General features: G+C 44.8%; 1 protein-coding gene across 1 annotated transcript; it reads left to right on the top strand.

The window, feature by feature from the left end:
- Window positions 1–5,818: 5,818 nt before the first annotated feature.
- Window positions 5,819–27,706, top strand: LOC126529781 (zinc finger Y-chromosomal protein-like). The gene is made up of 2 exons (XM_072284304.1): window positions 5,819–12,353; window positions 25,140–27,706. Exon 1 carries the CDS (start codon window positions 11,343–11,345, stop codon window positions 11,754–11,756), a length of 414 nt encoding a protein of 137 aa, XP_072140405.1. The 5' UTR covers window positions 5,819–11,342; the 3' UTR covers window positions 11,757–12,353; window positions 25,140–27,706.
- Window positions 27,707–27,993: the final 287 nt, after the last annotated feature.

Raw genomic sequence — 27,993 nt, 5'->3', positions numbered from 1 at the left:
TACGATGGGTCACTATAAAATTCAGAGGCATTCTCCCACCTTGACTTGCCTTCTATATGGAGTCTCAGGCACCTTGGGACAAAATTGATAAAAATAGCTCACCTTAGAGAATATTTGCTTTTCTATGCATCTCGTTTTTATTCGTATTTGAGAACGTCTCACCATGAGTTTTACGCATTTTTTCCAATATATATTTTTTCGCTGTGCATTTTACTAACTCCTCCATTCTGTTTTCTTTTTGAATAAAGTAGACACTACCCCTTACTATTCAAGCTGGATTAAGTAGTTTCTTTATTTTTTAACATGCCTACTAGAGAGTGACACCGTCGGGCGACATGGTGTCAGCCCGTCTCTTGACATAAAACAAAGTTTTGTGTCGCTCAGGGAATTTTGCAAAGGCACTCAGGGAAAACCTGGAAAACTCAGGGAAATTGGAAATGTCAACTTGGTAGACACCCTGAAACTAACATGTGTGACCAACGTGCAGAGGAGAAATTGACATGACACAGGCACTTCTTGAGGTGACAGCCAGTCTGCTTTATTGCTGCAGCCCACAAAATCTGCGCTTTCTCGACCCAGAGGCATTCCAGTGAAGAATGGTAGGTTTAATGCTACGATAGTTTGGGTGTAGAACTAGATAACAAACGGTTCTTAGATCATAGCAGAATGTATGCCAAGGGGAAAATAAACACAGTCAGATGTGGCAGAGGTTTAGCTTGTGTCAGTATAAGATTTTCAGCAGAGGTTGGAGAAACAGTTTAATGGAAGTTCAAGATGTCATCCCTACTATATGCAGGGCTTGCTACTTCAGAAGATGTGTTTGAGGTGACATGAAGAGGAAAAGAATACTGGAGGCAGAGAAGACAAAGGCAAGAAAAATATAGGAATAAATAAACAACTCAAGCACAGATGACTAACGAAAGTTCAAAGGGTTGTAGTGGGTAATATGCATTTGGCACAGTGCGGACTGCCACCGCTGCGGCGCGAGGCCCGCACTCGGGCTGTTGATGCGAAGCGCTAGGACTCGTGATCTAGAGCTACCTGCGATCCCTCGAACGAGCTGCAATAAACCTCATTTCATTCGGTGGAGGTGCAGGGTAACCTTGAAAACTGGAACTCCGAAGCTGGACGCTACCGACTGCTGCGACCATGCCTGACGAAACCACCCAGGATGATCCACCACAGCCTCCGACGGTCATCGTTTCCGGTGCATTGCGCCAGCGTGATCCTGCCATCTTTAGCGGCACCGATGATCATGACATGGAGGATTGGTTGTCATCTTACGAACGGGTGAGCCAGCATAACAAGTGGGACGACGTCACCAACTTGCACAATGTGCTGTTTTAGATAACCGGCGTCGCGAACCTCTGGTTCCGAAACCACGAACACGATTTCACAACGTGGAGCAGATTCAAGACAAGTTTCACAGAAGTGTTCAGGCGCCCCTCTGTGCGCAAGCTTCGTGCAGAACAACACTTACGGGGGCGCGCGCAACATTACGGTGAAATGTTCACAAGTTACATCGAAGATGTCATTAACCTGTGTAAGCATGTGAATCCGTCAATGGCGGAACAGGACAAGATAAAACACAATATGAAAGGCATTGATGAGGACGCATTTCAAATGTTGTTAGCAAAGGATCCGCGTACCGTGGCCGAAGTTATCAATTTGTGCCAAAGTTTTGACAAGCTACGGAAACAACGCATCTTAGCTCGGCGCCCACCGCCTACGGAAGATTCGTTAGCAGCATTGGTTATTGGCGACAACCTCACAACCTTGCTGACGCAAATAAAAGAATTTGTGCACGAGGAGGTCGCGCGACAGCTCTCGATTTTGCCGACCACGGAGAAGCCTTCTCAATGTTTGGCTCCAGCGATCCGACAGGTAATTCAAGAGCAAGTGACCGAAGCTCTTCCACCTCCGTGTCAGCTGGCTCCCGTGGCCGCGCCTCTGACGTATGCTGCAGCCGTTGCACGGGCACCTCGTCTGCCGGGGTTCTCTCCTCCACCTTCAGCTCCTCTCCAGGCGGTGTTCTCTCATCCGCCTTCGCCTCGCCAGCCGGTGGCTCCCTTTTTCAGTGCACAGCAGCAAGGCACAAATTCTTGGCGCACTCCTGACAACCGCCCAATATGCTATGCCTGCGGTACACCGGGACACGTAGCGCGCTTCTGCCGCCGGCGCTTGCCGGCCTTCGTGGGCACCACACGACCACCCAGCTCCGGCTTCCGACCATTCCGTATGCCTCAGCGACCACCACCAGAAGTGTACACTGCTGATGACATACCAGCACCGCAGTCACAGCTATACAGTACTCGTCGCTCGCCTTCCTCTCGTCGGCGCTCGCTCTTACCCATGCGTCGTAGGCCCAGTGCCAGTACTACTGAGGCAGAAAACTGATCTCCGCAGTTCCTGAGGCACGAACTGCGTCATCGTCAAAACATCAAAGTCCTCGTTTTTCCCTTGCTAACGTTATTGAAGTGTCCGTTGATGGCATCAAATGTCTTGCGCTCGTCGATACAGGTGCTGCTGTATTCGTGATTAGTGAGAAACTTTGCCGTGAATTACGGAAAGTGACCATGATGCCTTCGGTACGATTGCTTAGAACAGCCAGTGCACAACAAGTTCAGCCAGTCGCTATGTGCACTGCCAGGTTGCTGATTCGAGACATTTTGTATTCGATTGATTTCTTTGTGTTAACTTGTTGCTCCCACGATGTGATTCTCGGTTGGTATTTTCTGTTGCGCCATCACACCGTCATTGACTGTGCACGTGCTGAGGTTCAGTTCTCCGTTCTGTGCGATTTGCCATCTCACGACTTTCAAGTTCATGATGTTACCAGGATCTGTGTAGCTTCAGATACTGACCTTCCGCCTCACAGTGCAGTATTTGTCCCTCTTTCATGCGCATTGCTTGCCGAAGTGACGGTCATGTTTTCACCTGCTGCCGTCTTCATTCGCTGCCAGCCTATATTGTTGCCTTTCGCCCTCCTCACGGTTCACCATGGGGCTGCAGAAATACTGATTTCTAACCCAAATTCATACACTTTGGCTTTGCACTGTGGCGAGACTATTGGTACCATCCAGACTGTGGACGCTGACGTTACTGTGCATTTCTCTGTTCCCAATGACGTGGATACTGCCAACATAACAGCACTGGCACCCCATGTGCCATCTAACCGAGTATCACCGGATGTTTTTTGTCGCTCTAATGCCGATGGCCTCGAGCCGACACAACGTGAGCGGCTTATTACTCTTTTAAATGATTTTCACGCCTCTTTTGACTGCCACCAAGCATCATTAGGCCGCACAAGTACCGTCTCTCACCACATTGATACGGGACGTCACGCACCATTACGCCAGCATCCATACCGCGTGTCATCCACCGAGCGTCATGTCATCCACCGAGCGTCATGTCATCACCGAGCAAGTTGAAGACATGCTTGAACGTGGTGTTATCAAGCCATCCTGCAGCCCTTGGTCGTCTCCTGTAGTACTCATTAAGAAAAAAGATGGCTCGATTCGTTCCTGTGTGTACTATCGTCACCTCAACAAGGTTACACGAAAAGATGTCTATCCTCTACCGCGCATAGATGACTTCCTGGATTGTCTTCATGGTGCCGAATTCTTTTCTTCTTTGGACTTGCGATCGGGCTATTGGCAAGTGCCAGTGGATGAATCCGACCGCTCGAAGACAGCTTTCATTACGCCTGATGGCCTGTATGAGTTTACAGTAATGCCATTCGGCCTCTGCAATGCACCTGCGACATTCGAAAGGATGATGGACAATATTCTACAAGGCCTCAAATGGAAGACGTGCTTGTGTTATTTAGACAACGTGGTAGTTTTCTCCCCTGATTTCACCACTCACCTCTCTCGTCTATGCGAAGTCCTTACTTGCCTTACCACCGCCGGCCTTCAACTTAACTTGAAAAATTGCCGCTTCGGAGCCCGCCAGCTGACCATACTTGGCCATGTCTTGTCCAAAGACGGCGTCCTTCCCGACCCTGACAAACTTTGTGCTGTCCCAGAATTTCCGCGGCCGACTACAGTGAAAGAGCTCCGAAGTTTTGTCGGTCTTTGCTCTTATTTTCGACGCTTTGTGCGCAATTTTGCCTGCATCATCGCTCCCCTGACGAAGTTCCTGGCTGGTTGGCCCTGGTGACCTTCACGACTGGACTCCGGCATGTGACCAAGCCTTCACCACTTTGCGTCGTCGGCTTACCTCACCGCCTGTTCTACGCCACTACGACTCGAGTGCACCGACTGAAGTTCATACCGACGCCAGCGGCGTTGGTCTTGGAGCCGTCCTTGCACAACGGAAGCCTGGCTTTCCAGAATATGTGGTTGCATATGCGAGTCGTGCTCTCACAAAGGCAGAATCCAATTATTCTGTCACGGAAAAAGAATGTTTGGCTATAGTTTGGGCCTTACACAAATTTCGCCCTTATTTGTATGGCCGTCCGTTCGACGTTGTGACAGACCACCACGCGCTCTGCTGGCTTGCGGCACTGAAAGACCCGTCGGGGCGTCTTAGACGTTGGGCTTTTCGGCTCCAAGAATTTGACATTCGCGTCATTTATCGATCCGGGCGCCAACATTCTGATGCAGTGGCGCTCTCCCGTTCGCCCGTGCGATCCGACGAAACGCCACCTTCATCCGTAGAGTGCCCGGTTGCTACGCTTGCTGTTACTGCATGCCGTCTGAACAGAGAACAGAATTGACATTCTTAGCAGTTCTTCAACGTCTACATGCCCTCGAGCCCTTCGTCGCCAAGCCACCCACTTCGTGCTATGGGACACCATCTTGTACCGCCGAAACTATCAGCCAGACGGTCGCAAATGGCTGCTAGTCATCCCTCACCATTTGCGTTCCGACGTATGCACGTATTTCCATGCAGACCCACAACAAGCTCATGCTGGCGTCCTGAAAACCTACGCGCGGCTCCACCAGCGGTACTACTGGCGCGGCATGTATTCTTATGTCCGCAAATACATTCGGTCATGTGAAGGCTGTCAGCGACGCAAGACATCTTCTCATACGACAGGCCCTCTGCAACCTTTACCGTGTCCTGCACGTCCTTTTGATTGGGTTGGCATTGACCTTTATGGGCCTCTTCCATGCAGTGCTAACGGAAATCGTTGGATAATTGTCGCAGTAGACCACCTCACAACATATGCTGAAACTGCTGCACTTGCTTCGGCTGCTGCCCGCGACGTCGCCGCATTAATCTTACGGCATTTCCTCTTACGGCACGGCGCACCGCGAGAACTGCTCAGTGACCGAGGCCGTGTCTTCTTGTCCGAAGTTATTAATGAACTACTCGCCACGTGCCGCACTATTCACCGCACCACTACAGCGTATCACCCACAAACTAACGGTCTAATGCAACGATTCAACCGCACTCTTGGGGACATGCTCACCATGTATGTTGCGTCTGATCATTCCAATTGGGACGATGTCCTCCCTTTTGTGACGTACGCATACAATACCGCCGTTCAGGCTACCACAGGCTTCTCACCATTTTTCCTTCTTTATGGACGTGAACGATCGACTACCCTCAACACCTTACTACCATATCACCCGGATGCCTCTGAATTCACCCCTCTTTCCGAAGTTGCTCGCCATGCTGAAGAGTGCCGCCAACTCGCTAGCTGGTTCACGTCGGATACCCAAGGAATCCACAAAGGTCGCCATGACAATGATCAGCCCACACAGTCCTTCGCCGTGGACTCTCACGTCTGGCTTCAGCTGCCCTTCCATGCTCCAGGCCTTAGCCCAAAGCTTGCTCCAAAATATCAAGGTCCGCACCGGATCGTCGCGTGTACTTCGCCTGTGATTTATGTGGTCGAACTGGTGACGCCATCTTCGGACAATCGCCGCCGTGGCCGCGAGACCGTTCACGTCAGCCGCCTGAAGCCGTACTACGACCCCCTTATCGTAGGTCGCCAGGATGGCTCCTCTTCACCGCGGGGGAAGTTGTAGTGGGTAATATGCATGTGGCACAGTGCGCACTGCCACCGCTGCAGCGCGAGACCCGCGCTCGGGCTGTTGATGCAAAGCGCTAGGACTCGTGATCTAGAGCTAACTGCGATCCCTTGAACGAGCTGCAATAAACCCCATTTCAGGGTCATAAATATCTCTTTCCTGTATCTGCCCACGTACACCGACTGAAGTATTTTACTGCTAACTGTGCAGTGGTATAGCAGTGACTATGAAGCAGCATGGGCTCAGTATCACCAGGTAGTTTGTGCTCACTGCAAACGAGTGATGCAAGACCGGGATAAATGGCGATCACTAGGAGAGGCTTTTCTCCTGCAGTGGACATAAATGGGAGGATGGCGATAATCTCGTGTTAATGTGACTCCGTCATCATTTCAGCAGCACTTGATAACCCGACCTGTTGTCTTCTTCCAGAGTGAAGCAGGACATGAAGCCTGCAGAGTTCACCACGGTACCACTGGAGATGCAATCAAAGACCAGAAGTTTGCTTTTCCTGTAGCTCTTGCAAGCACGGCAAAGCCAGTGTTTGCAACCAGCTCACATGTCTGAGCCTTCAAAAGCCCATGTATAGCTTGGGAAACACATTGGTGCTTTCTTTTGTATTTTTGTCACAATGTACGTGTTGTTGTTCAGTGAACTTCACGCTCAGGACATGGATGTTTATGTATGTATGCTAGGCACATATGGAAATGCTGTGTTGATTTGTGTCGTGCCAATAGGAAACCACAGAAACGAAAAAAATTTTACTTAGTAGCATGTTGAGGTCACTTGATGAGGCAGTGCAAAGAGTATATGCAGTGAAATCGAGGGTTCAACGTAAGACCGTCCGGTCGGGATGAAGCATGAAGTAATAAAACGGACACCGACCAACAGAAGTGCTAAAAAATGAATAAATCTAAAAGACGTTTCGACTTCGCTACGGAAACCTTGTTCACAAGGCTTCCTTGGAAACACGTACTTCTGTTTCGACAAGGTCTTCTACAGGCAGGTCCACGGTACGGCAGTGGGTGCATCCATCTCTGTTACTGTGCCAATCTTACGATGGAATGTTTGGAAAGGCGTGCACTCGCGTCCTTCAGTCCTAGGCCAAAAGTTTTTCTGCACTATGTGGACGACTGTTTCTGTCTGATTCGGCGAAGTGCTTTGGATTCATTCACTGCGCACCTAAACAGTCAGGAAAAGGCCATCCAATTCACAGTTGAGACAGAGGTCGACAGCAGACTCCCTTTTTAGACGTACTTGTCACCAGACGCGATGGACGGCTCTCGTTCAGCGTATACTGTAAGGACACACACACTGGCCGCTACCTGAACTTTCAATCCGTTCATCCAGACGCTCACAAAAGGTCGGTTGCTGCCTCACTGCTCAACCGTTCGAACCTCATTTGCACCACAGCAGAAAGTCATTCCACTGACTTGGACCACGTGCGAGATGATCTCTCGGCAAGCGGCTATCCCACATCCTTTTTGAGTGCTGTGGAACGCCGTCTGTCCAATCCAGCTCGTCCAGCTAATCCCCGACCAAGAAAGCATGCTGCCATTCCTTACGTTCCAGGGAAAAGCGAAACCTTGTCTCGCATTCTACGCAGTTATAACATTGAGGTGGCGCACATGCCCTTGTGTAAGCTGAGGCAAGCACTCGGCGGTAAGGACAGGCTTCCGAGAGAATCGTTTCCCAGCGTGGTCTATAAGATACCCTGTGCAGGTTGCGACTACGCATACATCGGTGAATCGGGCAACTTCAAACAGAGACTGAGGCAGCATCATAAAGATGTCGAAAAGAAACGTAGTTTCGAATGCCCTTGCTGAGCACACGGGTGCAACGGGCCTCAAGATTGACTGGGATCGCTCGAGAATTATCGGCCAAGAAAGAAACCTGAAATCGCGACTGTATCTGGAATCACTGGAGATACAAAAAAACACGTCACACGCTCAATCGAAATGAGGGAACCCTCCCCCCGTCATACACGCGCTGCTTACGTCACATTCTGAAGTATACATAAGCTTCCATGAACCTTCCGTCATCCCGTTGTGAACAAGGCTTCTGTAGCGAAGCCGAAATGTCTTTTAGATTTATTCATTTTTTAGCACTTCTGTTGGTCGGTGTCCTTCGTTTTATTACTTCATGTATATGCAGTGCTGTTTCATGTTGTGGTGTTCATTGTTTTAGCACACGGCACATAGCTTTCCTTCCAAGCAGTGCCCCACTAGTTTGTGACCAGTTGCTGTGTGATAAGTTTTATTGTGACATGCTTTTTTGACTGTACGAAAGAAGAAAGAAAAAAATACACATTCTCAGTTCTATACTACATCTATTTGGTAAGCTCAAAGTACATGATGATGATGATGATGATGATGAAGTGACAAAAAGCAAGTATTTGTCCAATTTCCCGACGTTATTGCCTTTAACTCCACAGCATGTACCTTGTTGCAGACAGTACTTTTTGGCACTGTGCATCCCTCAAAGAACTTTACAGTCAGGGACATACATACTGAATAAACAAACTCAAATGTGGAGTCGACCAGTACCACGGGGATGTGAAAAATCAGTTAAAAATTGATCATGTCCAATTTAGCAATCAATTGAACATTTTCAATGGTTTATACCTATTTACGTGAACAAGAAATAAGTACCCGGTGGGTTGGAATATATTCGCATACTAAGACCAAGATATCTGTATATTTTTTTGCTATACATTATGAATATTTACTTAAATTTACCTGTGCTAGGGGGTCAGAACTAGTGTTCAGACACTTCTAATGCCAGTTATGTTTGCTGCAAAGTGGGTCTTTGTGCAGCAAACAACATGCTGCTCCTAGCTTCGCTTCCCCGTCCAGTCTTCCATGCTTGTGTAGATGATGTTGACTGCATGGAAAAGGAGATAGCATGGGGTGTTCTTGAAGCAGAACTTTTGTTTCAGCTAGTTGGTTAGACATGCCGCTGTAAGTGTGGCTCATCCTATTTGTGTGTGTCTGTTCGTCTCAGTTTTTTTTTTTTTTTTTCCCACCCTACTGCTTATGCCGGTTCCTAAGCATAAATGGGATGGGATCATAACTCTGAGCTGAAAAGTGTCCCTTTTAGCATTTTCACCCTGATTAGATGAGCACGTAATGTGCCCACTGCCGATTCCTTCTAGTGCTAAGTAGCCTGATTCTCAACATGTTTTAATTCAAAGGTGTTTTCCTCCATGTAGGAAAGCATAGTGATATGTTGGGGCTTTCAAACACTGACTGATAGTACAAGTTCACCACTTCTGAGTTAAGCCACTGCTCAGTGGTTGTGCTTCCGAGTGTAAGGTCGCAGATTTGATCGCAGCTGCGGCTGCTGAATTTCGAACCTCAGGTGGTCAAAGGTCAAAATCAATCCAGAGCCCTCCACTTCGGCACTCCTGTGTTGTTTCAGGATGTTATACCCAACACTTTGATTTACTTTTAAATTCATGATAGTCAACTGGATAGAGCACATAGCTAGTTTGGTCGTAGGTTTGACCAAAGGTGCATTTGACAAAAGTTAACAAGTATTAGAAAGGTTGCAGGACACTTTTCAAGATGAAAAGCAAATGATTTTAAGGGATACTAAAGAGAAAGACTAAATCAATTTAAACTGGTAAAGTATTCCTTCAAAACTCTATTTTCATTAATTTCATAATTATAGGCCAATTGTTAAAAGAAAGTGAAGGTCAAAATTCCATTTTTTTTTTTTATGTCAAGCTGGACCCACAGTGCCAGCATCCCAGTGTGACGTCACTGATTTCAAAGCATGTTTTTTGCATTCAAGCAATTATGGCAGAGTAACAGTTCCTGAAACTTACCAAGTTTGGTCTTAGCATATTAGAGCACAGTGTAATCCATCTTTATGAATAAAAAATTTGCTGGGCAGGTGTCAAAATTTAGGATGTCGTGGTGAGCTGGTGCAGAAACTTCATGATGGTATTGTCTTCTGGCTAGCCTCTTTTCATGCTAGGAGTGTATGTTTTGGGTGTTGTAGGAGGGTAATTTACTCTTCCAGCAATCCAGGGTGTGATGAAACATCGTCTGGCGAGGGGCATGCATTTCCTTTGGAGATAAACACGCTGCTGGCAGCAAAAAGAATGAAGTTTTTTGTTGCCTGTGGCGAGCGTTTATCTCCTCCAGAAAAATCCTTTCAGCTGTAATCCTTCTGAAATGATTCTCAAACGATGGAAAACATTCTGTATAGTTTCATCAGGAGAGTGGCACTTAGATGATGTAGTGCAGGGCTGTTAGTCTGAAGCTTTAGGATTACACTCTTGTGACCTTGTTAGTTTTCTTATCCTTTTGAGCTGCATTTTCTTTCACAGTTCTGTGCCCCGAGTGAAGTGCTTGAACAATGAGTCATATTCTCTGGGAATTCGGTGCACACTTGTTTTGACAACAGGGAAGGAAGACGGAAGATCCATCCTTCTGTTATATCAAAATAAGTGTGGCCTGCATTTGCAGAAAGTATGAGCTGCCTAGCTCAGTTGAGAATGGAGTCAAGCTCACCAATGTATAGTGCATTCGCAACACTGCAGTGAATTTGCACTGCTTAGTGTAAGCCAGGGAGTCGTGCATGTTGCTTTCATTCCTCTAGCCATATGATTAGTGCTTCTTGGTGAAAAAGCGCCTATATTATTTTAGAGGAGATAAGCAACACAGATAGCTTGCGTAGCTTGCAATGGTGTTTTAGGGTAGCACTAACACTTTTCATGCAACTTAAGCATTACTGGACAAGTAGCAGTTGTTTTTTGTGTTCGTACATGTCATCACGCATGTCATCATATGCCATACATGTCATCATACGCTTGTTTTAAACTCGCATTCATTTTCATGTATGATTGCTGAATGTTTCTTACTGTAGGTTTTTTTGTTGTTACCTTCTTCGTGGGGAGCTGGGAATAGTCGGGATGTCATCACGCACCTGGTATTCTATTGTACCCGCAACTTGTGTTAAGAAATTTGCCAATGTGGTAAATAAAATTGGACAGACTATAATTGGCTTGAAAATGGTATCAAGTATTTCATGTAAGGAAAGATGGGAGGTGTTTCGGAAAACAATCCAGGTGTCGTAAATGCTGCCACAGCAGCGAATAAGGGCTGCTGTGCTGTGGCATTCTACATTTAAAGTAGCAACTGTGCTTCGCTTCCAGGCCCACGTGTGGTGGCGCTGGGCAGGCAGTCGCCGGGTCCGAGCAGTACACGGCGCTTCTGCTGCGACCTCTGCCAGTACTCGACCGCGTTCCGCCGCAACCTGACCGTACATCGGCGCACCCACACCGGGGAGAAGCCGTACACATGCCGGTGCTGTGCCCGCCGCTTCACGCACAAGAGCGGCCTCAACCGCCACATGCGCACCCACGGTGACCAGCCCCGGCACGAGTGCCCGCACTGCGCCAAGTCCTTTGCCCAGGGCAAGCACCTGGCGGCTCACCTGCGCTGCACCCACGGCGTGTCAGCAGCCGCCGCAGAGGCCAGCGTGGCCGTGGCCGAGCTGGAGCGGGACCAGCCCATGAGTTGCCCGCTGTGCCAGCTCACGTTCGCCGGCAAGAAGGCACTCATGCAGCACCTGCAGCGTCATGTCTCCAGCGACGGCCATGTGCTCTATCCCTGCACCAGCTGTGAGCGGGTGTTCACTGAGTCGTCGAGCCTGGAACAGCACGTGGGTGAGGAGCACCCGTCGGAAGACGCTCCCTCTTTGCCGGCCAGTGAGGAAGAGGACGACGACAATGAGGAAGGGAACAGTCTCCTAGGACTGGCTTGAAAGTCCTACGGCAGCTTCGTTGGCCTTTGCTGTAATGCTGAAGGGACCTGCTGCCTCGTTGCAGTCATCTAGAAAACATAATTGTCAGCTGACAGCTGCGTACACCTGCTGGCTTAGGCAAACCACAGGCCTTTCCTGATGTCCCCGTGTGCCATGTGTTGGGAACCAACGCTCTACTGGGGCACTAGTGCGTCTCCATGTGCCATGACACACTTTCCATATGCGTAACCGTGCGAGTTCCTGCACACTGGACAACGTAGTTTGAAGAGAGGCATCGTGCCTCTGCAAGTTTTGAAGATTTCCGCTTGTGAGCGCTTCCGATGCCAGTTCACAGGAACTTTGTGATGTCATCCGTTCTTTGTGTTCTGCATAAGCGATATGGAAGTGTGCGATGACTTGCACTGCCCTCGGGGAGTTGACGGCCCTGTTTGTGGGCACATTCTCTGCAGCTGTTGCCTGCTTTTGAGTGCGCAGTGCTTGTTAGCGTCTTGCGAGTGCTGCCTGTGTCCGCAGTCGCTAAAGGCTCAAGATGGGTTGAGCAATGTGGACCACCTCATTCAGCAGTCTATTTCGAGGGTCTGGCAATGGTGGTTTGTGGTGAGCAAATATAACACTCCATACATTTCTGCGCACAGTGCTGCCTCAGTAGATCGTTAGTGGCTTGGCACTCTCTTTGTTCGCTCTTGTTTAGAAAGGCCAATTGTGTACACTGTGCTTTTTCTGTGCATTCATGGGTGCATATAGCGATGTTGACTAGCACATGGAGCTTGTAAAGTTTGCTGCTTAAGAGGACGCTTTAGCTCGGGCCCAACTCCCACGCGGCCTATTAAAATACATGTAAAACGCAAAAACGTTTTTCTCAGATAACCCCTGGGCCAATTTTAACAATTTATTGCATTTGAGAGAGAAAGCTAAATTCTAGTGACTGTTGGAAGCGGAATTTTGATTTAGGGCTTGAATTTTCTTAAAACAATTTTCAAATATTTGACCGTGTGAAAAAAAGAAGCACGAAGTTTACAAATTCATAGCTCTGCATCAAGAACTGATATCGCGGTTCTGTAAACGGCATTCATTAGACCATTCAAAGCGGACAAATTCGATTGTCTTTTTACATCTTACGTAAATTTTTACAGTGGTTACAAGGGTTTTGCAAAAGTTGTATTTCCCTATTATTAAATTTTTTTTTATATTCGTGTGTAACATATCAATATTGTCCGCTTTAATGTACTATTAATGCAATTCACAGAATTGTATTATCATTTTTAGTTGTTGAGTTAGAGTGGTAAACTTGATAGTTTCGTTTTCTGAAAATTTTGAATATTTGCCAATTTTTAATAAAAAATTGACAACCTAACTCAATATTTCGAAACCAACTGTCACTAGATTTTAAGTTTTTCTTTTAGATACAACAAACTTCGTCAAATTTGGTGCAGTGGTTGCCGAGAAAAACGAATTCTCCTTTTACATGTATTTAGATATGAGCACCCGAGCTAAAGCTTCCTCTTAAAGAACAGGGTAAGTGATGTCAGCATAAGCAGACTGCAAGAGCCTTATCTAGCCAATTTCATCAGTTGAATAGGTACACCTTTAAATGCTGCTTATGTTAATCTTGTGAAGGCCTGCTTCATAGGGTTCTATACTAAAAGAAAATGTAGCATTGTTGCCTGCTTTCGCTGGTGGTATGTCAGTTCAACAAGCATGGGGATAATGGGCTGTGCTGAGGTTTGTGTAATCATTTCTCCAGCTTCGGATGTCCGTGTGACTTCTCGTACTAACCTTGATGTTATACGTCATTGAAAATTCATTACATAGTAATTAGTCTTATGCGGACTTGCATTGCTGCTGCTTCAGAGTATTCCAGAGAGAAATAATTGTGCAGAATATAAAAAATGGTATACCCATGGTGAGCATTACTGATCACGTGATGTCTTGATTTAGTAACACACATTCTCTTCACCCTTTTAGGGCCAAACACAACTATACGGTGCTGAGAACAAGTCCCAAATGATCGCTGTATATTTACTACGCCATCTGTATGTTTGAAAAACGCGCCAATTTTTCAACTCGCGGTTGTCCAGCAAGTGCGGCCACCCTGTGTGGATACAGGGAATTGTTTGCTCGCACCGTAGCCTGGGTTTTCATTCCACGGCTTGCTTATGCAGGCACGTCAGCAACCACTCATGCATCAGTATGTGTGTGGGTGTGCGGCAGGTATTTTTGGTATTGTCTTGCGGGCTGTTTTTCCTTGTACTCAAGGAACTCACGTCTATTCTATCTTTTTTCTAACCTCTCAAAGAGCCATTGCGAGATGCTCGCTCGTTTATTGCTCACAGGAGCATGATTACATCTGTTCACAGTTTTGTGCTAGTATATACAAATGATGCCGTTGTAGAAGAATGATGCTTCCATGAATGATGTTCCCTTTCTATGGACTCGTGAAAACTGATTGCCCTTCCTTCGTAATGGGACAACAGATCACTGCACGTTTCTCTCTTATTTGGTTTTTTTGATGGGTGCACGACCACTTAGTTTTCCTGCGTGCACTCACATACGCAGTTCGATTACGCAAAGAATGTGTGTGCTGGTTGATTTTGTCACTTTATGGTTACTCTAAAAAAAGTTATGCTAAATGTTCTTTGATATAGGCCACTCCGAAGATTTTCAATCCGCAATAAAAAAGACAAATCCGCAGGGGTCGCATTTTGCAAGAAAAAAAAAGGCACTCAAAGTGTTAACAGCCATTGTTTATTTATGCTCTTATAATTACATGATCCAATGAATTATTTGCAATTGTTAAGCTTAACTGCAGGAACAAAGGGCCTGAAATTGAGCCCATTGGTGTGACTTTATGACGGAAAATGAGTGCAGAAAGATGGGACAAAAAAGGGAAGACAGGACTAGACACTGTCTTGTCCGTCCTGTCTTTTGCTCCGTTTGTCATGCAGGAACCAGAGAGGTTTCAATTCGCATACACAGAGAAGCTGCAGTGTGTTTTTCTCAGCGGAGCAGTCCAATCTTGCTGAATGTCGAGTGAGGGCATCGCATGCAAACGACCTTTGACTGAACCGACTTATTGGCATTCAAGTCTTGCAGAAAGGTGTCAGTGTGCAAGTTCAGGTGCATTCCTTTTCTGCTTTGTCCAGAATAACTTCATTAGCATGCACCGCGTGTGTTGACACCAAACGTAAAAATGTAGATTTTTCAGCAGGATAATGGTAGCATCGTCATTGTTAGGGTGAAACACGCTTTGCTATGTCTTGCCCAGATAAGGGCAGATGGCACTGACGTTTTGTCACAGTGAAATCATCAGCTTTTCACCTGACATTGCCACAGGCAACATGTACTTCCGATTTATCCTGCATTCCTGCCAACTTTCCCGTATTTTCCATAACATTTAGGAAATTAAACTGGTTCTACGATTTAACATTATTTCATCCAGTTTTATCAAATGTTCCATTCATGAAAAAGTTTTGCTGGTCTGACTAAGACCATACCTTTGCAAGTCTCTTATGGGGAAAGTGCACCAGAAGGCTACCTGCATTGAGCAAGTTTATTCAGACAAGTCCCTGTAGAAAGCAAAATTGACAACAGCAAATTAACTGAAGCATAACAGCGAGTCGGCCTAGTTGGAACAGATTCATCTTAAAACTTTTTGTGCGCAAACAAACAGGGACAAAGAATAGGGGCAACACAAGGACGAGCGCTTTCTAACAACTGGTTTTATTTTTGAAGAACAACCTGCTTAAATACCCACAGATCTGGGCGATCTAGTCAACAGAGCACGCCTATAGTGCATATGATACCCGCAGATCTGCGCGATCAAGTCAAGAGAGCACGTCAATAGTAAATATAACACTTGAGATAAAAAGACGTGGACAAAAGCCACCCGGTCAACATAAAAACAGCAAAGGTGCATAAAACAACCACTTACAATAAAATGGGTTACAGATGTGATGATAGAAGTGAATTTTCTTTATCCAACAATGAAACAGAAGGATGGCTGATGCATTTTTCTTTTTGTTTTTAAATCCAGTGTGCTTCCACAATTTCCCTAGCGGTTTGATTCCTATGCCTATACAAAATGTCTGTGCTACTAAGACAAAGTGAGCAATCATGTTCTTGGCAATCTATTGCCAAATGCGTACTAGGGCAACCTTTCAGACTAGACAAGTGCTCCCTTAACCTTGTGTTAATGCATCTCGCAGTCTGCCCTACGTACACATGACCACACGTCATAGGAATCTGATGACGTTCTTCGCGCAATCAACAAATTGGTCCTTGCGCGGATGTTTAACACTACATTCTTTCTTTACATCATCCTTACTTTCGAACTTCTTTTTAACCTTAGAACAAACACTACCTATTTTGTTTTTTGCCGAAAATACCACTTTTACTGCATAACTACCAGCCACCTTTTTAAGTCTGTGTGAAAGACCGTGCACATACGGAATCACTGAAACCTTGGAAGCTACATCCTTCTGCCTTTGATCCTTTGTGCATTGTCCTTTATCCTTTTTAAGTTCTTTCATTAGTCTAGCGCACGACGCCAGCATCACAGCAAGCGGGTACCCAGCCTTTCTCAACCTATCAACTTGCTCAAAAAATGCAATCTTTACAGTGTGGTGACATGACTTCAACAACGCTGACCGCAAACACGAAATGACTATCCCATTCTTCACAAGCCGGGAATGGTTTGAGGCATAGTTCATTAGCGGTTTTCCAGCTCGGGGGGAGAATGACCAACACACGTTTTGGTAGGAATTTTAACTTGACATCAAGAAACTGTAGCTTATTATCTACCGGTACTTCCGAAGCAAATGTCCAGAGAATTGAAATGTCCGAAGTAAATGTCCAGAGAATTGAAGGCTTCTACAACCCTATTCTTGAAAGCACCCTTGTCTACATGACAGCCTAAAATCAAGTAGTCATCGACATATCTGTATACCTTACTTACTACACCTTCTAAATCTTTGGCCAACTCTCTATCATCATCATCATCAGCCTGGTTATGCCCACTGCAAGGCAAAGGCCTCTCCCATACTTCTCCAACTACCCCGGTCATGCACTAATTGTGGCCATGTTGTCCCTGCAAACTTCTTAATCTCATCCACCCACCTAACTTTCTGCCGCCCTCTGCTACGCTTTCCTTCCCTAGGAATCCATTACGTAACTCTTAATGACCATCGGTTATCTACCCTCCTCATTACGTGTCCTGCCCATGCCCATTTCTTTTACTTGATTTCAACTAAGATATCATTAACTCGCATTTGTTCCCTCACCCTATCTGCTCTTTTCTTATCCCTTAACGTTATACCAATCATTCTTCTTTCCATAGCTCATTGCGTCGTCCTCAATTTAAGTAGAACCCTTTTCGTAAGCCTCCAGGTTTGTGCCCCGTAGGTGAGTACTGGTAAGACACAGCTGTTATAAACTTTTCTCTTGAGGGATAATGGCAACGTGCTGTTCATGATCTGAAAATGCCTGCCAAACGCACCCCAGCATGACACCTCGTCATTCTCATTTGTTATGCAATCTTTAACACTGCACATTAGGGGCCCATGCGGTAAGGAATAGTAGAGATCTTGAACATCTATGCTGAATCCCCAGCTGAAGCTTGTACTATCTGATGCCAGACAATTCACAAGGCCTTCAGAGTTTTTCAATAAGTACGGATCCTGTATTTCTAGGGAATTCAACACTTTTTTGCAGGAACTCCGTGACCAGAAGCTGCCAACACCCTCGCTCGGACACAATTGGCCTAAACGGAATTTCTTAAAGCACTTGTTCACCGCTAGGAAAGCCTTTTTGAGGTGTCATTCCGCAACACGTGCAGCATGGCCGTTGAATCCTTTCTTGAACTTCTGCATTTTTATTTAGCGAATGGACATGTAGGATTCTGTGGTGAAACGTATATACAGGCAAGGGGTGTGTGCATCGGGTCAAAGGTAGCTCCCATCCTAAGTAGCATTTTTTTGGGAAGCATAGACAGAGAGTTGGCCAAAGATTTAGAAGGTGTAGTAAGTAAGGTATACAGATATGTCGTTGACTACTTGATTTTAGGCTGTCATGTAGACAAGGGTGCTTTCAAGAATAGGGTTGTAGAAGCCTTCAATTCTCTGGGCAAGGGCTTAACATTTACTTCGGAAGTACCGGTAGATAATAAGCTACAGTTTCTTGATGTCAAGTTAAAATTCTACCGGAACATGTGTGTTGGTCATTCTCCCCCCGAGCTGGAAAACCGCTAATGAACTATGCCTCAAACCATTCCCGGCTTGTGAAGAATGGGATAGTAATTTCGTGTTTGCAGTCAGCGTTGTTGAAGTCATGTCACCACACTGTAAAGATTGCATTTTTTGAGCAAGTTGATAGGTTGAGAAAGGCTGGGTACCCGCTCGCTGTGATGCTGGCGTCGTGCGCTAGACTAATGAAAGAACTTAAAAAGGATAAAGGACAATGCACAAAGGATCAAAGGCAGAAGGATGTAGCTTCCAAGGTTTCAGTGATTCCGTATGTGCACGGTCTTTCACACAGACTTAAAAAGGTGGCTGGTAGTTATGCAGTAAAAGTGGTATTTTCGGCAAAAAACAAAATAGGTAGTGTTTGTTCTAAGGTTAAAAAGAAGTTCGAAAGTAAGGATGATGTAAAGAAAGAATGTAGTGTTAAACATCCGCGCAAGGACCAATTTGTTGATAGCGCGAAGAGTGTCGTTTATCAGATTCCTATGACGTGTGGTCATGTGTACGTAGGGCAGACTGCGAGATGCATTAACACGAGGTTAAGGGAGCACTTGTCTAGTCTGAAAGGTCGCCCTAGTACGCATTTGGCAATGCATTGCCAAGAACATGATTGCTCACCTTGTTTTAGTAGCACATACATTTTGTATAGGCATAGGAATCAAACCGCTAGGGAAATTATGGAAGCACACTGGATTGAAAAACAAAAAGAAAAATGCATCAGCCATCCTTCTGTTTCATTGTTGGATAAAGAAAATTGGCTTCTATCATCACATCTGTAACGCATTTTATTGTAAGTGGTTGTTTTATGCACCTGAAGTTTATATGTTGACCGGGTGGCTTTTGTCCACGTCTTTTTATCTGAAGTGTTATATGTACTATTGACGTGCTCTCTTGACTTGATCGCGCAGATCTGCGGGTATCATATGTGCTATAGGCGTGCTCTGTTGACTAGATCGCGCAGATCTGTGGGTATTTAAGCGGGTGGTTCTTCAAAAATAAAACCAGTTGTTAGAAAATGCTCGTCCTTGTGTTGCCCCTATTCTTTGTCCCTGTTTGTTTGCGCACAAAAAGTTTTAAGATGAGCAAATTAACTGTGATCTACATACAGTGCGTTCTTTGCCAGTCTCTGCTGGTTCAAGTCTGCTGTTGCTTGCTTGTGTGCGGCATCTAAATCAGTCATTCCTAATCTAGTGGGAAATGATACCATACCTGGTGTCAAGTGCGTGAGATTTAAACAAACTTCAAGTTTGGGAGGTTGTCAGTTGCAATCCTGGCATAAACAGACAAGCAGTGCACCCATGTGTGTGGCACCACGAAATGCTGCTTGAATGCAAGCAAGTCGCTGCCAGTTAAACCTAGCTCTCACTTCCACAGCATTCAGTTATTCCCAAACCATTATCCCTAGTGGCTGAATGATTGTAATGCCAGATTTTTTTCTTACAAGACCTGCGTGAAACTTCGAGGCTTGAACCTTTACATGGTTCAGCACAAGCCTGGGGTTGTATACTCAATCACTTTCTGGGATGCAATCACTTTCATGGGATTTCAATCAATCTTTTACTTCCAGCATAAGCTGAGTGTCTCATAGGTGAAAAGCAGTTGCAAACCACTTGAGTGCGGCAAACCAGTTCTGCAGAAGCCCGCAAAGTGTAGTGGAGTACATGAAAGGGAAAAATTGGCATCCACCCGTATTGTAGCACGTAACTACAAAGGAAACCCATACGGGTTTCTCGGGAAAAAAAGCCTGGCAGTTAAAGAAAAATTCGTCCTGGTCCAGGACTCGGAACCCAGGACCAACGCCTTTCCAGGGCGGTCGCTCTACCATCTGAGCTAACCAGGAGGCTAGCCGATCGTAGAGCGAGGGCAAATTAATCGGCAACTCGAGACACTGGTTATTGCAAATGAGTTCTGCGGAAGCCCGCAAGGCGGTGGGGGGGACGGGAAAAATGGGCATCCACCCGAATTGTAGCATGAATTGTAACCACTTGAGTGCACCTGAGCGCTTGTGTACATGGTTTTACAGGCCAGATGTGAACATTAACAAAGAATTAGAAACAAAATCACACATTTGTTTTCTGGTATACTGAGCAAAGGCAACGTCTGCCTGTTTATAATTGTTAAGCAAAAATGGCAGTGTCAACCAAAGTGATTGCAGAAAATAGCTTGTGCGCTGAACAGGCCACCTGTTGGAGCTGTGAGTGCCCGAGTGTCGTGTGCATACATCAGAAAAACCTTGCAGTAAACACTCAATTGTTCACTAGCAAACAAATGAAAACAAAGTGAACAAAAATTGAACCTGTGCTTCACACTATTTTATGACAAGGAAATAATGCGTCAGTCGGATTAAGGTGAACAATGTTCACACTGTAATGAAAGGCTTTCTTTTTTTTTAATAGAAAGATGGTATCTACACATCAGGACATTGCTGTATCCTAATCCAACATGCAATAATTTGTATGGATAACAAACAGTGCATGATAAATTATAAGCTTAACTTTTTGGTAGAATTTGACTTCATCGTGATAGAACACCAGCTGCGCATGGTAATAATTTCGCCAGTGATTCACTATGGTACGTCCATGTCATAGTGGAAAAAGTGATGCTCACAACTTTATTTTTATCTTGCTCAGTGGGCAGATGTTACATAACTCTGTGAGCCAGATGCATTGGCATCTATGTGCAACCGTGTTCCTTGTACAGTTGCCTTGGCACTGTGCCAGGAATGTTTTAGCCCATGGATGCTGACGCCATTGAGTCACACAAGATCTCTAAAATAGAGTCGCTCAGTGCTGAATATTGTGTACTTGTGGCTCTCTCTTAAAGGGGCCCTGCGACACTTTTTGAAGGCCACCATTCTTGCTTTAGGCCTTTTCTTCGCCTGTCAAAGAACTGACTGAAAAAGGGATTATGGTAATAAATGCACACAAACCCAAGTTATTGGTCTAAAAAAAAAAAAAAGACGAACGAGCAAAATGTGAGTGACCCTCAGCTTGAGTTTTTGTGACTTTGAATCCCGCATTTCATGCTCCCGTGACGTCGTAGTGTGCTGCCCAATAGTCGCAGCATCGTCAGTGAAAGGAAGTTGTCACACCATAATTTGGCAAGCCAGCTCAACGTGTCGATCCTGTGGCTTGCGCTGTTGGGCAGTGCACAATATTATTTCCAAATTCATGGCATTGCTTCTATGGTTACAACAGCGTCCGCAAGGTGGCCATGGGTATGCCATGTGCTCGGAATGTTGACGTGTTATTGCCGTAGTTGTGACACCTTGCCTGTGGCTGTACAGTGCTTAAAATGATCTGGAAACGCAATGCCCTGAGTGCTTAAAATGATCTGGAAACGCAATGCCCTGGTTTCTTTTTTTGTTTTTTTTTCCTCCCCTATTCGAATTATTGTGCAAACATAATTGCACATTGCATTTTCAACAGGTGATCATAATGCCACTCATTGATGTCACATCCTTCGCAGAAAGTGCACAAAATTGCCTCATCGTGATGCTCCTATCAGTGCTGGTCTACAAGCTCTCTTGAAAGTGTTGAAAGGCCCATTTAAATGGGCTGAAATAATTGTTAGTTTTAGTGAATTGAACTTACTGTATTGTACTCGTAGATAGTCAACAGCCAAGTCCAAATCCCCGTTGGTACGATCTTATCATGGCGTCATCAGGTTGTGGGTGCAAGAAGGAGTGGGCAATGAACTCTCACTTGTGTTTTAGATACCAGTTGATACCAGTTTTAGATACCAGATACCAGTTTTAGATACCAGATACTGTTGCTCCTTGGTGCACTGCTACTACTGTCTTTTGTGTCTGCTGCTATAGCCAGTGTAATTTGGGCACACATTTGCACGTGGTGCTAGCGTTAGGAGCCCTTGACACTGAGGAAGGGCGAACCAACAGGTCGGCAGATGGTGAACAGTTTCTTGAAGTCACTTTTGATGCTAGCACCACATAGCCCTGACTGGAGCTTCACCTATGCTATGCTTTGAATCAAGCGGCGAGTTGGAATTTTGTGCTTTTCAAGCTGTCGAGAGAGTAGCTGACAATTGGAAAGACCTCTTAGAAGCTCCTTAGAGGAAAATGCAGGTTGAAAGTTCATTTCTGAAAAAAAGAAAAGTATCGCTTCTGATTTTCACTGAACATTATGATGGAATATTGTCTTATCGCACTTTAAACAATTTGAAGGGGCATCAAAGACAATTGTGTTAATCTGGTTAGCTAAATTACATTTCCAGAATACCAGGAACATCAGGGTACAGAATCTTCGTAAGCTAGAAAAAAACACAAAACTAAAAATAAGCTCCAAGTTCCTGCACTGGTTCTCCTGTGATGTAAAAAAAAAGTTGGACCGCGTATGCTCTAGACTCGTTAACAATCTTTTAATGAACAGTGGTTACATTGCATTCTAAAGGACCCTAAGGCTCGACCTAGCTAGTTTTAAGAGCACTTTTCTTTGTCTTCTAATAACCAACCTTTTTCTACAGAATAAGAGCAAATCGAATCAATAATGTGTATTTCATCATACATAACTGAGTGTTGCTCTAAAGTGAAATAGCAAGAGCACATCTTAAAGAACTGCACGGGTTTGAGAATATTACAAATTTGTTCATGGTTTTGCACCTGTTTGTCAACATCGGGCACTGCAGAGTTGCAGCTCATCTCCATATCTTTTAGGAGACTCTCATACTGTCAGAGGCAGATTCCATGGGTTTTGCATTCGCCTAGGAAACAACGCACCATCCACTTCTCCGTGCCGTCTTGCTGTGCCTGCACAATTCTCTCCGTGGGGCACCTACCGATTGATTTTTCATGTTTTGTGCTGGGGGCACCCGTTAACCCGTTTCTTCGTTACCATAAACTCCTAGGGGTGTGCGAATAGTAATTATCGAATGTGAATCAAATAATGGCCGAAGCGAATTGAATCAAATATCGAACGCTTTTCGAATAATGAGCAGCAATTTTCACATTTGATGTAAAACAGTATAACATTAGCAAGTTTCTGTTATTGTTTGCATGTTATGGAACATTGTTTATTAAAAACAACAAATGGAGTATTAGGAATAATTAAGAAGCTTGTTTGCATACACAGGACTATTTTGAGAGTGCAAATAATCGCTGGAAAGCCAGTCAAGTGTGGCTGCTTGAGCAACGTAGCCTGTACCACTACTTATGTTCTGAAGTTATATGCTATGCCCATTTCCATGAAAATTTATGGATTTTTGGGTCAAATTATTTGTTTGCTTGTGCCCAGTTGATGTTCTAAAATATTGAAAAACTGTTTGATAAATATTCGTTTTTACAAATAGTGACCATTCGATACAAATAGTGACTATTCGAGCCTAATACGACGCGTCTCTATTTGTTATTCGAAATGTTTAAATATTCACACACCCCTATAAGCTACACATGCTTTATGCTTAGAAGATATACCGTGTGTAGAGCGAGAAATTGGGCCAGTGGGTGTTGGCTTGCAATGGGCCGAGCACTACAAACACCTCCTAGACATTTCAGGCCTGCGTGTCATCATGTCAACTACGTCCCCCTACCCACCAGCTCTCACCCGGCTGGCTGACTGGGCGCCCCTTACTGCTGGTGCGAGGGAAAAGCTGGTCGTATGTTGCGGTCTGCAGTGCTCATGCATCGACAGCAGCTAGGTGCATTATAGTAGAAAGGAGATGGGCACATTCTGGGAGAATGTTGGTGTTTATTGAGACCCTGAAGTTTTCATGGTTCGCACAATTTCTCACAAAACAGGCAAGACATAGTGCAAAAAAAAGAAAAGATGGCATACCGAAACATCTGGTGCACGAAAAGCCTAAGCAGCTCTTTCTATAGTGCTGTTGCAGAACACTTCAATACAGAACGCACACAAACAAGTCAATGCAAAAAATGGAAAATCGCTAGAAATGCAAAGCAAGAGTGCAACACTGTACGCCTGGTACATAATCCTGTGTTAGCGCTTATGGGAAAGGACACCTGGTTATAGAATACAGTATAGCGAACAAGTACACAAACAACGACCGCATGTGAAAAAACTATTTCTCAGGTTTATGCCAAGTGCCTTTCATTTCTTGGCATTCCCAACCTTTGCAGTGCGATACAAGTCACTCTTGCTTGTACTAGTTATTCAGTGGGGTATTTGTAGTGCAGTTATCAATTAAATGTATGAGTAAGTTATGCGTGTGGCCATTTACACACATTGTTACCTGTTTGAACTTTGGCAGTGCTTGAATTGCGAACTTGTCTAGGAGGTGTTGGTGCTACCAACCAACGAAACTTTTAAAGCATGCAATAATGATGGACATAAAAGGGATAAGACAAGTACAAGCATTAACTTCCAACTAAACTTCTATTACCGAGGTTGTTATTTGTACACAAAAAGAAAAGTGATATGCAAGTGCACAAAAGGCATAGAAAAAAAGTGTTTGCCGATTGCTTCTTTGTGTAAAAGGAACATAATCTCAGTAATAGAAGTTTAGGTTGAAGTTGGTGCTTCTGTTATTCCTTTTTGTCAGCCGTTTTTGCATACTGGAAAAGTGTGGTCATTGAATACAACTAGCACACTGTAAAACCACTAAATAATAGAAGTACACACCAGGCAAGAATGACTGAGTGCTCTGTCCTTTTTTTTTGTGTCTCCCAAGAAAAAATAAGAAGACACACACATGTGTTTAAGCTTGAATGAGTGTCACGAGCAAGATTGCTTCGTTTGTTTTTCTGTTGGATTTACCTTTTTAGACTCTGTCGTACAGTGCAGCAGTGTCATGTGACAGTCATGGTATTGCTTGTGCCACTAGTTTGTGCTTGTGACAACTACACATGCATTTCTTTTTATTGGGGGTAATAATTTGATTGCATGCAACCATCTGTCTTGTTTAATTCCCTGTTTTGCTCCGTCTTCCTTTTACTGTATTCCTCTCTGTATAGTCAGTTTGTCGTTTGCCACAATAGGTAGCTCGGACCATATTACGTAAGGACTCTCTTCCTGCTATTCTATTCATTTCTGATTGTTAGTGGATGGCTGAAACTGATGGCTGATAAGGAAGGCACGCCGTCATGCCAGCCAGTGATGAAGTGCAGAAACAATGGATAATGAAACTGATTGTTCCAAACCACGGCCCCTGATGGCATGGTGTTATTGTTTCACAGCGCTAAAGGAAGGAGACAAAGACAAGAACAGAACATGCTCGTCAACTGCCAGGTGAAGAGCTTATTCAAGCACTCCCTGCAATGGCTCAGTGGCTTTTGTGTTGTGTTGTTAAGTGAAAGATTGTTGCTTCAACCATGCCCACATTGCAACAGTGGCATAATTAAAAGGTGTGCATGTTGAAAACTACACGGCCTCAAAATTTCAGTACACTTCAGTGCCGCATGAATTGGCCTTTCTGGCTGCCGTTTATAAAGCGTGCATGTCAGCTGAAATAAGCAGTCTCAGACAGACGCTATGTTTGAATAATGGTTTCATTCTGGGCAGCACTCCTTGACACAGTGTCCTATGCCATAAAGTGAACTAGTGTTGCATTCACTGTTGCCTGAGCCATCCTGAGTCTGCAGGTCATGTCTGCTTTGTGCGTCAGATTACGCAACTATTAAATATTTAGAACAGGCAACATGGCAAAGCTAGACAGAAGCCAGAGCGTCGTAAACCAGTGAGTCCCAGCTGGCAACACCACACACTGAATGTGTGCAAAACAATATACATATGGCACATCTCATGCTTATGTTTCAGAGTGCCTTGTCATTGTGTTATCTTTAACAAGTCACAGCAGTGTGCAATTCCATGGGCCATGAAAGTTGGCTGACATGCACACTGGTGTATCCATGGATGTGTCGGAAATAGCAAGAAGCCTTCCTCTTCTTGCTTCAGTATTGAAAGATGACGAAATGGAACTGTGGGCATTGCTCACGCAGTGGCTAGGCACCAAGTCAGCAGATGAGTATCTGCAATGTTGCACTGCATGAGTACGGCCCTGTTTTAATTGTGAGATGTTAGTCATTAGTGTTCTTGCACGCGTGGCGCGCAGTGCTGAGGGCCATTGCCTTGAATATTCTTCTCCTGAATAATGAAATTTGTTTGTGCGGTGGTTCTGCTTGTTCACCAACCTCTCTTGATAGTCTAAATTAGTTTGACCCCTAATGCATTAGGACACTACAAGAATAAGCTCTGCAAAGTGGAGTTTGCAGCATTGTTTGCTTCAAATATGATGGCTGTTATTTCACCTGCTGTTTGAAGTTGTCCATGAAGTTAGCAGCAGTCAACATACGAAACTGCAGTACATGGTGCCAGTGGTTAAGTCAGACTACATGAAAGCAATATGGAATGTTTTGCATGTAAAGTAAGACCACAGGTACTTGTGAATTGAATGCTGCAGCCATAAGCGTAGGTGCTGACATCCCATGGACTCATTGTCATTTCGTCAGGTGCTCTCGCATCTGGTGGACACTGTAGTGTTTCCTTGCCATGCTTGTTTATACTTGGTTATAGAGAAGAATTTAATTTTTACTTATTAATGTCCTTCTGTTTCTTTTCTGGAAGTGCTACATTGCAAATCAGCAGTGTGTTTTCTTATGCTATCGAATCAACATGAAGATGCAAAACAGTGCTTGTCAGACTGATGCCACACACTTTGCATGAAAGCTTGTCAGAGGCATTTACATGGGCTAGTCATTCCACTCTTGTGAGCTCCTCGTGTGACGTGTTTGTGTGCTCATGTGGCATTGATGTACATACGAAATTTCTGTTATGGCATGCAAAGCTCAAGGCAATTGTGTTTCACTGCAAAAAATTTAGGCATTTACATGAGAATGTCCCGTCATGCATGATTTAGACTCTGCTTTGGGCTTATAGCATGGTCACTGTGCTTACGACTTTGCCTTGCGCTGTGTTATGGAAAGTGACAAGATTCTAGTCACTATCAGTGACACTGCTTATGTTTAGAATCAGCAGAAGCTTGGTGTGGGCGAGAATGTTTACATTTATTTCTAGTCTGTCATAGACTCAATGGCATTGTCTTCTAAACACTAGAGAGCAGCCTTCTCACCTTGTGTACCTGACCAGCAAGTTGTCTCTGGTGCACTGTTTTCTCCTTTTTTCCTTTGACTTCACAAGAAGCACTTAGAAACTGTAATTACTGCATATGTGTATGAGGGTGCATGTGTTGTTCTTGTATATGTGTGTGCAGTGTCCATGCAATGCAGAAAGCAGTTTTGCAGCGCAGTTCCGAGTTCCTAAATATCTGGTCGTCACAGCAACGCTGATGAAAAAAAGCTTGCCTGCCCTCAGTGGGCATAATTGTTGCAGGTGTAATTTTCATGGTGTTGTCTATTCAAGAGTAATGCAGAACTGTAGTTAAAGTGAAGTGTACATGCTTTTCTTTTTAGCTTAACAAGGTGTAAGATGTATTTTATAGCTAGCACATACGTAGCAAGTTTGAGTCATGTCTATTACATGCAGTGGATCTTTCTTTTGGGAAGTAAATGGCGATGATGCCTCTAAGATGTGTGTTTTTGTTTTCTTACCTTTGTAAGAGATTGTCCACAAATGCACAAACAACCATTGTTCAGTATGATAAATATTTGTGTTCCATGGATATGCATCAATATGTTGCACCACAGATTTATGGAGCATGTGCTGTGCGTTAACCTTTCGTTATTCTGCCTTTTGTGTGAATACATTACACCAAATGTGAAATAAAGCGCAAGCATTGACAAAGTGATTGCATGGTTTCTGAAGTACGAGACAGGGTGGCAAGGACAGGTGGAAAGGGAGACAACGCAAGCACCGACTAACAGCAGTGGCTTTATTGTAGCAAGGCATAGCGTGCACAGCCATACGCATGTCTGCACATCAAGGGATGATAAAGAATGAAGTAAAAATATATTGACTAGAGGAGTCCATGAATGAGGCACAGAAAAGGGGCAGCCCATCAGTGGTTAAAACATAGCGTGTCCCCTAACCCCTACCACTGCTGAAAGGAATATTTGTGCCTCCAATCTAGGGTGC

This window comes from Dermacentor andersoni, chromosome 9 (assembly GCF_023375885.2).
Source record: "Dermacentor andersoni chromosome 9, qqDerAnde1_hic_scaffold, whole genome shotgun sequence".
Classification (NCBI taxonomy): Eukaryota; Metazoa; Arthropoda; class Arachnida; order Ixodida; family Ixodidae; genus Dermacentor; species Dermacentor andersoni.
The sequence above is the reverse complement of the archived record's forward strand: the minus strand, read 5'-3'. Positions and strand labels throughout refer to the sequence as shown.

What these genes read in the sequence shown, in the direction of transcription:
- LOC126529781 (XM_072284304.1), top strand. Translation starts at nt 11,343, where the DNA reads ATGCGCACCCACGGTGACCAGCCCCGGCACGAGTGCCCGCACTGCGCC.